The following is a 15,609-nucleotide window of genomic DNA, read 5'->3' as shown; positions in this document are numbered from 1 at the left end:
AACAACTTTTGGAATTTATTGGATCAAAGGAGAAAATGGTAACCATGACTAGTAATGTATGACTTGCCAGCTGGTTGTAACTTGGGATTCTAATGCCGTGACCTTGTTTAGTTGATTTGTTACTAATGTTTTGGAAGTTTATTTCCTTTCTTGATCTTCAAATTGTGGTTTAAATTGTGGACTAAATAAGACATAATGTTTTTCCTAAATAAGTTTTGTTGAAATATTTTTTCTGGATCTTTTGCATTGTATAATGTAATGCTTGTATTAAAATGGAAAATCTTATAAATAAAAATAAAAAAAAAATTAAAAAATCTATTTATAGAGCTGTGATAAAAGTAAAAAGTGATTTAATAATCATCACAGAATAACATTGTATATCTCCCCAGTGGTTGGTGTATATAGGAGTTAATAGTAAACATTGACCAGATTGATTAGATCTCATAGATTTCTGTTCCATAAAAGTATTCTCTTTTTTCCCTGGATGTGGGCTAGAATTAGGAAACTTTTTTTGCCTGTATCCTCCCCTCCGTATTCGCGGTGGTTAGGGGCGGAACATGACCGTGAATATGGGAAAACCGCAAATAATTTTTTATGTTATTTGCGGGTTTTTTTTTTTGAACAGCCGTCCTTTAATATATTAAAATCATGAATAATAGCAGCGATTGTGAGAGCTGGGAAGCAGCAATTTTGAGGGTGAAAGCTGGTGAGCGCCAAACTTTTTATCGGTACAGTACTTTACTCATGATGTAATTTTGGGGGGGAGGAGTCAGCATGCAAAAAATCGCAAATAAGCAAAACCGCGAATACGGAGGGAGAAGTATAATTTTCTATTGATTTGAATAGATGTTATGAAGTGTACTCGTATTTTATTTCTTTATTTTTTCGTGTGTCTATGGGATATGTAATAAATAATAAAATCGAATGCAAATTGGGACGTGCCCAAACGACAGTTCCCTGGTCCTTCGTGCCTTACCACACTTACCGTGACGATGCTGTAGCTCAGACCCCACTCCTGATCACATGACAGCACAGACTCCAGTCTGTCCACTTTTGCAGTGGGCGAGTTTGTTGGATTTCACTGGAGCTGTTGTTAAATGTCTGAAAAGGAAAGAAAATACAGGACTGTAGATTCCAGATCCCAGGTCATATTGAAACTATTTTATTATGGGTCTGGCAGTGAAGGTTTTATTCAGGCACATTGATGAATTTCCTGCACACAATAAATTCAATAAGACTTGTAGCGGACTCTTTGATGTCACTTTCTGGAAATGGGGGGGGGGGGGGGGTTCTGCATCTAGATTATAATGGGACAAACAGGACCAGCCTAGGGGCAACTGACACTTAGGTGAACCTTCAGCCATGTACCCTCACCCACCACAGGGCTGCTCACTTCAAGGCCCTTCCTCCACAATATCTAGGACCTTTCTCCTTCCCTTCCCTACTTCCCCCACCAGCATCCAACATATTTCTTTACCTACTTTCCTCTTCCCTTGTTCTTCAGCATGTCTCTCTTCCACCCCCACCTACCTCTTGTGATCTCTAGCATTACTCTTGTTCCTTCCTTTCTTCCATCTCTCTCCCTGCCCTAAGAGGTGCTCAAGCCTTACCTCCCTTCCTCTGGAGTGCCAACATGACAGTCAGCAGCTACAGAAGATGCATCAGGCTCCATGGAGGGCCTTAAGCACTTACTCATGCTCTGGATGTGAGGCAGCTTCTACAGCTGCCGGCTGCTGCGTTGCCACCCCAGAGGAAGGGAGGTAAGACCTGAACAATTCGGGGTGGAGGGAAGGAAGGAAGCAAAGGGATGCTGGAGATCATGGTGCCGGGAAGGGAGAGGAGAGATGCTGAAGACCGAGTGCCAGTGTCGCCCCCTAATTTGTCCTGCCCTAGACTGCCATCTAATCTACCTGGTTAGGGTTTCCAGACGTCCGGATTTTCCTGGACATGTTCTCCTTTTTGTCCGGGTTTTGAAAAGCTTCTAGCAATGAGTGATGTCAGGACGGCATCTGCACATGCATAGACGCAACTCAGTGATGTCACATGCATGCGCGTGACATCATCGCTGCACAACAGCGCATGCACAGATGCCGTCCCGATGAGCAAACAGGTTGAGGGGCCAGAAAGGAGCGTGACTCAGGCGGAACGGTGTGGGGCCATCAGTCTGGATTTTCGTTTATAAAAATCTAGTAACCTTACACCTGGTACAGGGGTCTCAAAGTCCCTCCTTGAGGGCCGCAATCCAGTCGGGTTTTCAGGATTTCCCCAATGAATATGCATGAGATCTATGTGCTTGCACTGCTTTCAATGCATATTCATTGGGGAAATCCTGAAAACCCGACTGGATTGCGGCCCTCAAGGAGGGACTTTGAGATCCCTGGTCTAGATGGATATTTAGGTCTCCGAGAAGAAGAAGTAGAGAGAAAATGCAGAGATTGATGATCGCGTTATAGGAGGTGGAACATAAACCAACAAAAGTAGCATTTCCAGAGGGAGTGAGACCTTCAATGCAAGACATTCTATTGTCGATTGTGGGACACACTGTTGTAATGTAATGTAATTTATTTCTTATATACCGCTACATCCGTTAGGTTCTAAGCGGTTTACAGAAAATATACATTAAAATTAAAAATATGAAAATAATAAAGGTACTTAAAAAAATTCCCTTTCTGTCCCGAAGGCTCACAATCTAACTAAAGTACCTGGAGATTAATAAATTAATTAAAATAAAGATAGAAGAGGGAATAGAAATAAACATTTTAACAAGACAGCATTGAATTAAATTCTTTGGTAGATAGAAGAGAGAAGATCAAAGAGTAAATGCATAAGAGGAAACCGTTAAACAATAGAATTCTGGCGAAGTTTAAAATGATAGAAATGTCATCCGTTAATCTGTTCTCCCAGTTTAAAAAAAAAACCTAAAGGTTGCTTCCTTTCGAGGCAGCTAGCATTGCAAACATTGAGAACCCCACAAGGTCTCCACTTTTCAGAAGCTCAGTCTTAAAGTAGATAAATGGCTGAAAAGACTCCTCTCCGTTCATGCTTTGTGACATCTGTGTCGGGATATTCGGTTTATACACCTCAGTAACAGAAATCGGGAATGAAAAAATTTTTTCATTATCCTAAATCACAGTAACATTAGCAAAAAGATACCTAATATCCACTGGCAGTAATTGAGACTCATAACACAGGGACCAGCGGTGTGTTGTGGCCTGGGATGAGTTGAACCTGGGAGCAGAGGTAGTAGAGTCAGACCCAAGGAAGGAAGAAGTGTGGCTAGTGCTATGATATGGATTTTACTCTTCAACAAGCAGTAGTGAAAGCGAGTCTTAGAAGTCCCGACCCTCTAAAGACGACCCTTCTAATTATCTTACCCGTGAGTTTTTGACTTTTCTTGAGGATTGTTCTCTTCTCCAGCTGGTTACTGGGTCTACTCATTCTGCTGAGCATCTGCTAGACGTGATATTGGGCTTGATGGACCTTTGATCTGTCCAAATATGGCAACTCTTATGTTCTTATGCTATTCTACAAAGGGTGAGCGTCCTTTAGAGAATAGTGTTTAGTGCAGATTTTTTTTTGCTCCCAATTTTGAAAGTCATTTATCGAACTCCCCCTTATAATTCCCAAGTAGTGTATACTAGACAATACTTACTGCTTCTTGTTCAATTTCTTGAGAAGTCCAGAGTCAGAGCAATAAGCTGGTTTTCCTTTTTCACTTGGCCTACAGGAAGACTTGTAGCTGCCGGGCTTCCTGCTTGTTCTGCTCTGCGTGACTGGTGCCTGGACCACTTCAATCTTGAGAAACCCATTAGTAAGGTGATCTTCTGGACTGCCCTCACAAGTTCTACTGAAGTCTAAATTGTTTAGAGAAGAATCCTTAGATACAGTGTTGTTTTGGAGTGTGTTCCTGAAGTTGGGAATCTCTTGAACAACGTTGCCTGAGTTGACTTGGGCTGACTCTTGGGCTGAGTTTATCGTACAATTGTTTAGGTTTTCGTGAACAGACATTGGTTGTAGACCTTCAGGGCGATTTGGGAAAGGACATTTTTCCTTAGGCTTGCTTTCAACTGCACAGCTGGGGTTAGACTTGACCGAGAGGGACATTTTCTCAGTCAGTCTGTATTGACCAATGTCCTTTGTGGAAAACTTGCTTAGAGCAGAATTTCCTCTGGGGCTGTTCTCATTAAAGCTCTTTGACGTAGATTTGTCGAGGCTAGGATTTTTTCCAAAGCTGTTTTGGACAGAGGTGGTGGGCAGGATCCCTTTCAAAGTTGCTGGAGTCAATCTGTATTTTTCCTGAGCAAGTGTCTCCTCAGTGGCAATGGTAGGGCTGTTGGGTCTTGTACCTTCTGAGACTCGATGAATTTCTGACTTTACTGCATTATTTGGATTGTTATTCATGTGTAACTTCTTCATGTGGTACACAACAGTGGCAGCATTGAATGCCTGCTGTAGAAGAAAACATAAAATTACAAGTGGTGAGATTTATAGTAACAAAAGGCAAGAGCCATTCTTTCTTTGTACATTCAGATTAGAGAATGACATGGGGACAAATTTTTCCCCGTCTCTGCAGGGACTCATTTTCCGGCGAGTTCTTTTCCTGTCCCTGCCCCGTTCCTGCAAGCTCCGTCCTCATCTGCACAAGCCTCAAACACTAAAATCATAAGTGGCAACATTCTAGAGTTCAGATTGTGATGTCATAATGCCTCATTCCACCAATGCCTAAGCTCCGTCCTCATCTGCACAAGCCTCAAACACTTTAAAATCATAAGTGACAACATTCTAGAGTTCAGATTGTGATGTCATAATGCCTCATTCCACCAATGCTTGAGCTCCATCCTCATCCACACAAGCCTCAAACACTAAAATCATAAGTGACAACATTCTAGAGCTCAGATTGTGATGTCATAATGCCTCATTCCACCAATGCCTAAGCTCCGTCCTCTTCTGCACAAGCCTCAAACACTTTTGAATCCTAAGTAGCAACATTCTAGAGCAGTGATTCCCAACCCTGTCCTGGAGGAACACCAGGCCAATCGGGTTTTCAGGCTAGCCCTAATGAATATGTATGAGAGAGATTTGCATATGATGGAAGTGATAGGCATGCAAATTTGCTTCATGCATATTCATTAGGGCTAGCCTGAAAACCCAATTGGCCCGGTGTTCCTCCAGGACAGGGTTGGGAACCACTGTTCTAGAGCTTAGATTGTGATGTCATAATGCCTCATTCCACCAATGCCTAAGCTCCATCCTTCCTCATCTGCACAAGCCTCAAACACTTTAAAATCATGTGTTCGAGATTTATGCAGCTAAGGCTGAGCTTACAGGAATAGGGCAGGGACAACGACAAAACTTGTGAGGATGGGAAATTGGGTTCCTGTGGGGATGGGAAAGTATTTGTCCCCATGTCATTCTCTAACTCAGATTTCACGTAATGGTTCTTATGCTCTGTGAAAGACTACACTCAGTAGGATAACAAAGTCAGTGAGTGTCACCAACACCAATTAAAGTGTAAGAAATACATTTCCAGTGAAAGATACTGGGTAATTCTAGAGACATTTCTTCATAATTCTGCAATTCTCCCCCTCTCCCCCACCCCACCCCCCTTTTATAAAGTTGAGCTAGAGGATTTTAGCAATGGGAACTCACTTCAGCCATTTTGATGACGGCTCTGCACGGGGCAGGAGCGTAGGACGATCGCTCCTTCCCCGCGTCGCCGCTGGCCACCAGGAAAGGACTGGGGAGGTCCGGGAGCCTTTAAAAATGAGGCAAAAAATTGGGCACAAAAAAATCACGGATAACCGAATTCGCAAGTGGGAAAACCACAAATCGGGGGGGGGGGGCTGTAATATATGTCTATATGTTCTATGTAACACTTATGCTATTTGTAACCCACCTAGGACTCCGATCTGTGAGGATTTAGTGGGATATAAGCCTACATATAACACAACGTAACATATCAGCATTTAACCAAACGCCGACTCCACCTTCGGAATGGCCACAGAATATCTGGTGTTGGCTTGGACATTTTCAGTCCCGCTATCGGGCCAAGTGCCACTGAACATATCTCATTAGCCCCAGACAAATGGTTTAAATGGCCAGGAGCCATTTCTGACCATTGAAATCACTTTGAATATTGACCCTAGGTCGATTCGCTATCTCTATGCCTTAACACTACAGGGAGGTGCAGCTTCCAAGATGCGAAGGAGCCGTGATATACCCGCCACTTGCTCTTGGCAAAGGTTTTCTTCATCTGAACGCTGACAGATTGGTAGATATCCCGGTGAAGAGCCGTGTTCCCGGCAATCCTAGAGAAGGATAGAGAAAAGGATCTTAGAAATAGTAGCTGGCATTTGCTGAAGTGCTAACCCCATTAATGCATCAAAGCAGGCCAGGATTAACCAATAGGCCAAGTAGGCACGTGCCTAAGGCCCGAAATGGTCAGGGGGGCCCGATGAAGGAGGGCATCAACATTGTTTTTTCCAAATGGCGATGGCCCCCTCCAGCATCGATCGGCAACGCGCCCCCCCCCCCCATTGACGGAAAGTAAGACAAGCAAGCAACGCGGGTAAGAAAGGCAACAGGAACTGTAATTGTGCAAGCGGTGCTGCTTGCCCAAAGCTTCCCCTCTGACGCAGCTTCCTGTTTCCGCCTGGGCGCATGGTGGGGTGGGGCGGGGCAGGGGGCCCAGTGGACTTGGGTGCCTAGGGGCCCTTGACGAATTAATTCTGCCCTGCATCAAAGAGCTTAACTTCAACAATACTCAAAATAGTTCTTTCTATCATCAGTTCCGCCCATTAATGTCCAATAAAAATAATAATAATAATAAATTTATTTCTATATACCGCCCTACCACATAGTTCTAGGCGGTTCACATACAGTACTAAAAATATACAAACGGTGAATAAAAGCACAAAATCTAAAAACAACTAAAATTATAGAATAATTGAATAAAATGCATTCGCGAGAATAGATAGATATTCCTGTTCAGCAATTGGTTACAGGCTGCTCCAATTTCTAGTGTGTTTGTGTGTGATCTAATAGTTGTGCCCACGCTGAGTCATTGCTTGTGGTCTTACCAAGGGTGCCTTAGCGCCTGCTCACAATTAAACCTCTTCGTTGGATCTTTCTCGAGCAAGCGGCCAATGAAGTCCTTTGCTGTGCACAGAAACAGAGAGAAACACATCTGTAGGCAACTGAGGTGATCTGGAAATATTTGTCCATTCCCAAAGCGATGTTTAAAACTATCTGTGATAGTAGTTCATGATAACGGAAAGCTAAGATGTCACCCAGGGGATAATGATGATCAAAGCTGCAGCTCCAGACCCGGAGCGTAGCCATGGGTGGGCCTAGATGGGCCTGGTCCACCCAGTATGAGCTCAGGCCTGTCCACTCAGCAGCGGGTCTGACACGCTGCCAGTGGATGACACGGACGTCTGCCCTCTGGCGCATTTGCGTTTCATGTCAGACGGAAGGCTTCTGGGTCAGCCATTGGACCCGCTGCCAGTGGTCGGAAGAGACAGCCTGCATGGACTACGGGGGTTGGAAGCAGTGGCGTAGTAAGGAGGGGCAGGGGTGTGGTCCGCCCCGGGGGCCATCAAGTTGGGGGCACCGGCACCCCTTCCTCTCCACCCCTCGTTTTTTCCCACTCCTCCCCCCACCGCATGTGAATCCCCCTTCCCTTTCCCCGTACCTCTAGATGCTTACCGCCGCGAGTAACAACGTCAATGTGCTTCTCGCGACTGCGTCAGCTCCCACTGACATCGCTTCCAGGTGCCGCGCATAGGATGTGACCTCAGGGGGAGAAGATGCGGCCGCGTGGCGCACGTTGAAGCAGTTGGTCATGTCGGTGAACAACTAGAGTTCAGGGGAAGGGAATGGGGGCGCACGCAACGGGGGGTCGGGGAAGGAGCGGGGAGGGCACCTCTCACCTTCACTACACCACTGGTTGGAATGGAGGGAAAGAGAGGCTGCATGGGCAGGGGGTGGGTGGGAAGGGAACACCCCTTTCAGGGTTCGGCAGAAGATACAAGTGGCCCTCAAATTTGGCTGGATTGTTGAACATGTGCAAAACCCTTAGGTTAATGAGCGGATCAGGAACTGAGTTTGATCGAGTCAAAGCTAACTCTGGGAGTGCGCTTGGCTGTGCAGGTAATAAGAATTACTCCAGGGGGAATTCTTCAATTTTATTTATAAACTAGTCTTTAAGTCCGTTACATCAACGGGTGCTAGAATATGTGTCTGTCTGTCTTTCTTTCTGTCCTTTGTCTATCTGTCTCTCTCCCTGCCCCTATCCCACTTCCCTGTGCAGCAGCATTTCCCTCCCCCCCTCAACTATCCTGTGCAGCAACATTTCCCTCCCCCCCTCAACTATCCTGTGCAGCAACAGCAGCGTTATTTTGCTTTCCCTCCATATCCCTGTGCAGCAGCAGCAGCAGCAGCATCATTTCCCCCTACCCCCGCACTTAGAGTTTTATTATATAGGTTGTTTCTTGTGCAGAATTCCTCCATTATAATGGCTGGCATCTTCCAACCACCTTTTTCTGGCCGCACTCCCCCTCTCCAGCCTCCCTCTCCCATGGTGTATACACCCTCGTGCACCTTTCTGCAGCCCTCTACCTCCTTCCCCCGACACCCAAACTCACACACGCTTAAACACTGATTTTGTGAAACATTAAGTATTTTGTCATAGACATATTGTCCTTTTTTGTCTGTCTGATTAGATTGTAAGCTCTACTGAGCAGGGACTGTCTCTTGAATGTTTAATGAATCCTGCTGCGTATGTCTAGCAGCGCTATAGAAATGACAGTTAGCAGCAGTACAGGTCTCCCTCCACATTTGCTGGTTCGAGACTCATGTCAGCGATTATTTTAAGTTCTCATCTCGCAGACTCCGCCCCTGAGTATCAACATTCTGGGACGGCGAGAGAAAAATTCGGCACTTTGCTTCAGCACGGTCAAGCAGACCAGCAGCGTCGGAAAAGTGTGTGTTTTGCTGGGGTACCAAGAGAACCATTCAGCGCTTTGCTTCAGCTCTGGACTCTGCCTTTAGGGTTTGGGTTCACAGATCACCAGAACGTTTTGCTGATACAGACAACTCATATTAAACAGAAAAGAAAGGCGACTGGATCCTCTGTCCGTCAGATGGACCCTAGAACATATGATCACAAATTCAGGGGGATGGAACTGATCACTCCCTCCCTACATTCAACGAGCGCATGAGACGCACACGGATTTACCTGAATAGGAGATGTCATCCCAAAATGGAGATTCAAATTCAAAAGACCCTTCCCTGATCTTCTCAAACAGCTTGGACTCGGTCTCTTCATAGAAGGGAGGGTAACCGCACAGCCTGGAGAGAGCCCACAAGAAGGAACCTGAGAACCAGCACTGGGCACAAAAATTCGCTCAGGGATTTCCAAAATGTAACCCCTCCCTCTTTGAAACTCACTATTTTCAGTCTCTTAAGAGGGAAAAGTTAAACATAAAATCTAAAATTACCTTAAATAAATTTTACAAGAAATAAGAATTTTTGTTATTTTATTATTACAATTCTAAAAGATATATGTCCAAATCACTTTAACATACAATCCCAAATAAATATTTCCTCATAGAATTTAGTTCTTTTAAAAGATTTCTCTCTCAGATTTCAAATGTAAATTTTCTCACAGGACTCCGTTGTTTATTTTACACCGCCGTTGGGTTCCAGCGCTTCTTCTTTCTTCTTTTGAGATTCAGTTTTGATCAACAGCAAACCTACTTCCTAACTTAAAGAAATCAAAGGGAGCAAAACCCTAACACCCTGAAAAATAGGTTTGTTGCTTTAATTTTCTCTAACTACCCATAGAAAAGAAAAAAAATAATTGAAATTCCCTAACTTTTCCAACCCTGTATTCTCAAACAAACCCGTCTTTCCAACTGAACTCTTCCCAATTCTTTTTTTTTTCCCTCTCTCTCTGCTCGCTGCTACGTGATCTCCTCAGACCTGATGCAGACATAAACATGCCAGAATTCTCACTCTCAGGCAGGAAAATACAGCATTAAACAAAACTTTTCACTTCAAAATAAAAAAAAAACCTTCTATCATCTTCTGCCCTATCATATATAATAAAACGCTAAGCGCGCATGCGCACTCGCGCTGCGTGTTCCCTGATCTGTGGCGGCAGCACGAGTGCGCATGCGCGCCAGACAAGCTTCCCTGCTCTCCACCTCACAATACGGCCCTACCGGCCGAAGTGTCTTTAGACGCTGCCGCGGCAAGGCAGTGCGGAGCGGTGGCTGCCGGGAGGAGGCCGCGGCGGCTTGAGGCGAAAGGCGGTGAGGAGCGGCGGCTACCAGCCGCTAGCACCCCCTGCCCTCTTCATCGCGGCTCAGGAGAGACGTGGCAGTGCAAGGCCTGGACGTCACCGCCGCGCGATGCGACGCCTGCGTGCTGCAGTAGGGACTTTAGAGGAAGTGGCTAGAAGTGCAGACACCAGCTCCCCGCGACACGGCAGAGGCCCCGCACCAGAGTGAACTCACGCTGCCACCCAGAACTCCCCCACCTCTGCTGACCCTTGCCCCTGCCTATCCCACAGGGCACCCCTGGCAATCCTGGCCCACAATAGTCGGCCCAGACCCAAGGCAGAGGAGACACTGGAACACCAACAATGCAACAGGTACTCTAATGATGCTGGATGAGGTGGAAAAAGGTGGAAATGGGAAAGGAAAAAGGGGAAATGGGAATATTGGTAGGTAAAAATTAGGGAGAAGGGCTACTGATGGACAGGGGGAGCAGAGAAGGGGTACTGCTGGACAGGGGGAGGTAAAAAGGAAGGGAGAAGGGCTACTGATGGACAGGGGGAGCAGGGAAGGGGTACTGCTGGACAGGGGGAGGTAAAAGGAAGAGAAAAAGGCTACTGCTGGACAGGGGGAGCAGGAAAGGGGTTCTGCTGGGCAGAGGGAAGGTAAAAGGAAGGGAGAAGGGCTACTGATGGACAGGGGGAGCAGGGAAGGGGTACTGCTGGACAAGGGGAGGTAAAAAGGAAGGGAGAAGGGCTACTGATGGACAGGGGGAGCAGGGAAGGGGTACTGCTGGACAGGGGGAGGTAAAAAGGAAGGGAGAAGGGCTACTGCTGGACAGGGGGGAAGAGACAGAAGGAAAAGACAGAAAGAAAGGGGGGCTGGGAGAAAGAAAAAAAAGACACACATACAGAAAGAGAGAAAGAAATGCCTAAGTCTACACATCTATTCTAGCACCCGTTAATGTAGAGCTAAAAAACTAGTAAACTATAAGATATTTCAAACTTATATTTGTAACCCATGGTTACAATAACATGGCTTTTTTATGGGTCCTTTTGCTTCAGAGGAGCTGTACATGGCTTAGGCAACCTTTGTACGGTGGTGGCCCACTACGGCTTTGTAACAGATTGCAAGTAGCCTAGTGGTTAATGTAGTGGGCTGAGGACCTGGGGAAATGGGTTTGATTCGCTATATATATAAAAATATAAGGTTACCAGAAGTCCGGATCTCCCCAGACACGTCCTCCTTTTCGAGGGCATGTCCAGGTGTCCGGACGGCTTTTCAAAACCCGGCCCTTTGTCTGGGTTTTGAAAAGCTTCCCGTGAAAATCACATCGGGAAGGGGCATCCACACATGCATGGATGCAATGCAGTGATGTCACGCACAGGCGTGATGTCATTGTGTCACGTCCGCGCATGCGCAGATGACGTCTGGGGACTGAGCTAAGGGGAGGAATGGGGCGTGACACAGGCGGATCGGGGTGGGACTGGGTGGGCCTGGGGGCGTGGCCATGGGTCTTGATAGATAGTTAGATAGATAAGAACATATGATTTGCCTTACTGGGTCAGACCAATGGTCCATCAAGCCCAGTAGCCCATTCTCATGGTGGCCAATCAGGGTCCCTAGAACCTGGTCAAAACCCAAGGAGTAGCAACATTCTAAATAGAATCCCCAAAGAGTAACAAGATTCCGGAATCTCCAGAGTAGCAACATTCCATGCTATTGATCCAGGGCAAGCAGTGGCTTTCCCCATGTCTTTCTCATAAGAACATAAGAATTGCCGCTGCTGGGTCAGACCAGTGGTCCATCGTGCCCAGCAGTCCACTCACGCGACGGCCCTTAGGTCAGTGCCCTACTTGAGACTAGCCCTACCTGTGTACATTCTGGTTCAGTAGGAACTTGTCTAACTTTGTCTTGAATCCCTAGAGGGTATTTTACCCTATGACAAACTCCGGAAGAGCGTTCCAGTTTTCCACCACTCTCTGGGTGAAGAAGAACTTCCTTACGTTTATACGGAATCTATCCCCTTTCAACTTTAGAGAGTGCCCTCTCGTTCTCCCTACCTTAGAGAGAGTGAACAACCTGTCCTTATCTACCAAGTCTATTCCCTTCAGTACCTTGAATGTTTCGATCATGTCCCCTCTCAATCCCCTCTGCTCAAGGGAGAAGAGGCCCAGTTTCTCTAATCTCTCACTGTACGGCAACTCCTCCAGCCCCTTAACCCTTTCGAGTAGTACCGTGTCTTAGATAGATACCCCTACAGCCTGCAAAATCAAATGTCCAAAATCACCAAAAGGCTGCGCAGAAATGGTACAGGACAAGAAGTGTTAAGGAAAAGCCTCAGAATCCCGTTAGGAAGGAAATCCTTCTCTAACTGGAGAGGGCTAGGTAACTTTATAGGCATAAAAACCTCCGTTGCAAGTTATGTAACAACTGTCTTAAATCACTGAAGGAAAGAAAATTTTGACTTACCCTACGGTGTGTTGTGAACAAGTTCTCAACTGGGTTTTGAAAAGCCCAGACAGTTCTCTACAAAGCGGACATGTCCGGATAAATCCGGACGTCTGGTAACCTGACCTAGCCCTCTAGAGGAGGGTTTCCTTCCTGACGTGGCTCTGAGGCTTTTCCTCCGTTTTCACTTCTTGTCCTGTACCATTTATGCAGAGCCTTTTGGTGATTTCAAAACGGGTTTGATTCCCACTACAACTCCTTGTGACCCTAGGCAAGCACTTAACCCCTACCCCATGGCCTCAGATACAAAAACTTTCATTGAGAGCCTACAAGGAATAGGGAAAGTACTTTCTTATGATAAATGTAAATCACTTTAGCTACACTACAGAAGATCTTTATATCAATTCCATCACCTCTTCCATCCTAACAGATGGAAATGTGCATCTCTGGTACTCAGATGCACATGTGGTCAACAACATCTAGATACAAACCAATAAGGTTTTATTCAAGCGCACTTCGCCTAAGAGGTTATATCTTATTGCTGGAGAGAGACACAAATTAAAGATATTCCCCAATCTCAGCACTTGAAAGAGCCAGAGCGTGGCAAGATGTCTAGAGCTGTGGTCTCAAACTCGCGGCCCTCCAGGTACTATTTTGAGGCCCTCGATATGTTTTTTTTATTTATTTATTTATTTTATTATCTTTATTCCTTTTTACATTATACAAACAAGTGTACAATATGTTTATCCTAATCACCAAAATAAAATAAATCTCTTTAGCTATAAATGACAATATTATTAGTAAGACTTGGCCAAAAGGAGAGATTTATAAACTATAAAGAGTTTTTACATCATGCAAAATTGTCATTTCATTAATAAGACATTAACTATTTTTTCTGAGGCCCTCCAAGTACCTCCAAATCCAAAATGTGGCCCTGCCAAGGGTTTGAGTTGGAGACTACTGTATCCATGACATCCTATTTGTCTTTGGGAACCATAGCCAAGATTGTGATGTCATAATGCCAACCCCATCAGTGATGTCACAATGGCTTGATTGTCCTGTTCTCCCCTCTGCCCTCCAACCCAGCCAGCAGATTAACTGTTCCCCTTAACTCAGTGGTCTCAAAATCACAGCCCGCCAGGTACTATTTTGAGGCCCTCGGTATGTTTATGATAAAGTAAAATAAAACCGTTTCTTGATCAAATGTCTCTTTAGCTATAAATGACAATATTACTATTAAGACTTAGCCAAAAGGAAAGATTTATCAACTAGAAAGAGCTTTACCTCATGCAAAATTGTCATTTCTTTAATAATACATTAACTATTTTTTCTGAGGCTCTCCAAGTACCTCCAAATCCAAAATGTGGCCCTGCAAAGGGTTTGAGTTGGAGACCACTGCTCAAGGTGCTGAGCACCTGGCTTCCGACAGCAACTGCGTAATTTCCAGAAGAAGACCACCGCAGATGTCAAACATACAATTCACAATGGTTGGATATGATGGATACTCACAAAATGTAGGTGATAACTCCTATCGACCAACAGTCCACCGCCTTACTGTAGGGCTTCTGGGCTAGCACCTCTGGAGCTGGCGGAGGAAAGAAGGGCTTTAAAAAGCCAAGAATCGGACTATCTGGACAGAAACTGACCCGACTTCCTAATTCCAGTGTACAGAATACCATTTTACATGCTTAGGTGGGGACTTAACCAGTGGCCCACAACCCAGTTCAGAATCAGTGGTGTAAGAAAAGAGTGGGGGGCAATCCTCCCTGGGTGCGGTCTTGTTCGGGGCGCTGGCACCCCTCCTTCCCCTGTGCCCTTTTAATTTGGTGTGAGCAGCCACCAACTTGCTGTCTGCGTCAGCTTTGGCACGCTCTCTCTGATGTCACTTCCGGGACCTGCGCCTAATGTTAACACAAATTATTAGGAAGAGGAGTATGCACTCTCTCTACCACATTGATCCCATGACGATCAAGTGCCCGGAAAAAAGAAAATATGCCCAGAATTGACACAATCCAAATATTTTCTGGCTGCCCATTCTGATGTGGTTGTTATGTGTTACAGACTTTGAGACAGAGACTCTTTCTTATTCATCAAGTAATCTTGACCAGTGGTTCTCAACCCTATCCTAGGGGACCCCTCAGCAAGTTGGGTTTTCAGGATATCTGTAATGAATATGCATATAATGGAGAGATTTGCATAAAATGGAGGCGACAGGCATGCAAATATGTCTTATGCATATTCATTAGTGATATCTTGAAAACCCAACTGGCTGGGGTTCCCTTAGGACAGGGTTGAGAACCACTGCTCTTGACTACCACAGTTGACTCCATTCTCTGTGTTTTCAGTTACAATTTACAGTATGTGGAGATCTTCTTGGTTGTGTTATAGGCCTCAGATTCATCTTATTCCTATGGACCGAACAACAGTCCATTAACACATACGGTTTAGCAAATAGCCAACTCAATGTTTTATTTCTGTACATCACCTTTATGCAAATGTTTGTTTATCAATTAATAAATTATTTTAAATGATCATCAGTTCTCCAGAACGATACCATTACTAGAGCTCTGCGCTCTTCAGAATCCATTAGAACAGTTCAAGGCAGGATAAGTCAAAATTGCCAACCTACCAACATATCCAGGAGTCCCACAGGCAGTAGACATGATTCCATTGCCTTCCATTTTTGACAGACCAAAATCGGTGATCATGATTTTTGAGTCCTCATCAGGGTTAAGGTAAAGCAGGTTTTCAGGCTGTGCATATATAAGGAACGGTCACTCGTTAAATGCTGGATAAACCCAGTGATGGAACATCACTACTTCTATGTCAAAATCAACTTTTCTTTAGGACACTGGAAGGATAAGCTGAAAAGGTATTT

The 15,609-nt window shown here is 45.2% G+C and overlaps 1 protein-coding gene across 5 annotated transcripts in view; it reads right to left on the bottom strand.

Moving 5' to 3' along the window:
• The window catches only part of CAMK1G (calcium/calmodulin dependent protein kinase IG), a 51,156-nt gene that overhangs the window by 3,472 nt on the left and 32,075 nt on the right, over positions 1–15,609 (bottom strand). For all 5 annotated transcript variants that reach the window (XM_033917384.1, XM_033917386.1, XM_033917385.1 and 2 more), the window contains 7 exons: positions 15,361–15,484; positions 14,241–14,316; positions 9,239–9,351; positions 7,080–7,158; positions 6,221–6,308; positions 3,653–4,449; positions 986–1,101 (listed from right to left, as the gene is read on the bottom strand). In XM_033917384.1, coding sequence (XP_033773275.1) covers positions 1,020–1,101; positions 3,653–4,449; positions 6,221–6,308; positions 7,080–7,158; positions 9,239–9,351; positions 14,241–14,316; positions 15,361–15,484 — 1,359 coding nt within the window. In that variant the 3' untranslated portion in view covers positions 986–1,019. The remainder of the gene's footprint in view (positions 1–985; positions 1,102–3,652; positions 4,450–6,220; positions 6,309–7,079; positions 7,159–9,238; positions 9,352–14,240; positions 14,317–15,360; positions 15,485–15,609) is intronic.

Source organism: Geotrypetes seraphini, chromosome 13 (assembly GCF_902459505.1).
Source record: "Geotrypetes seraphini chromosome 13, aGeoSer1.1, whole genome shotgun sequence".
Taxonomy (NCBI): domain Eukaryota; kingdom Metazoa; phylum Chordata; class Amphibia; order Gymnophiona; family Dermophiidae; genus Geotrypetes; species Geotrypetes seraphini.
This window is presented reverse-complemented; position numbering and strand designations above follow the sequence as displayed.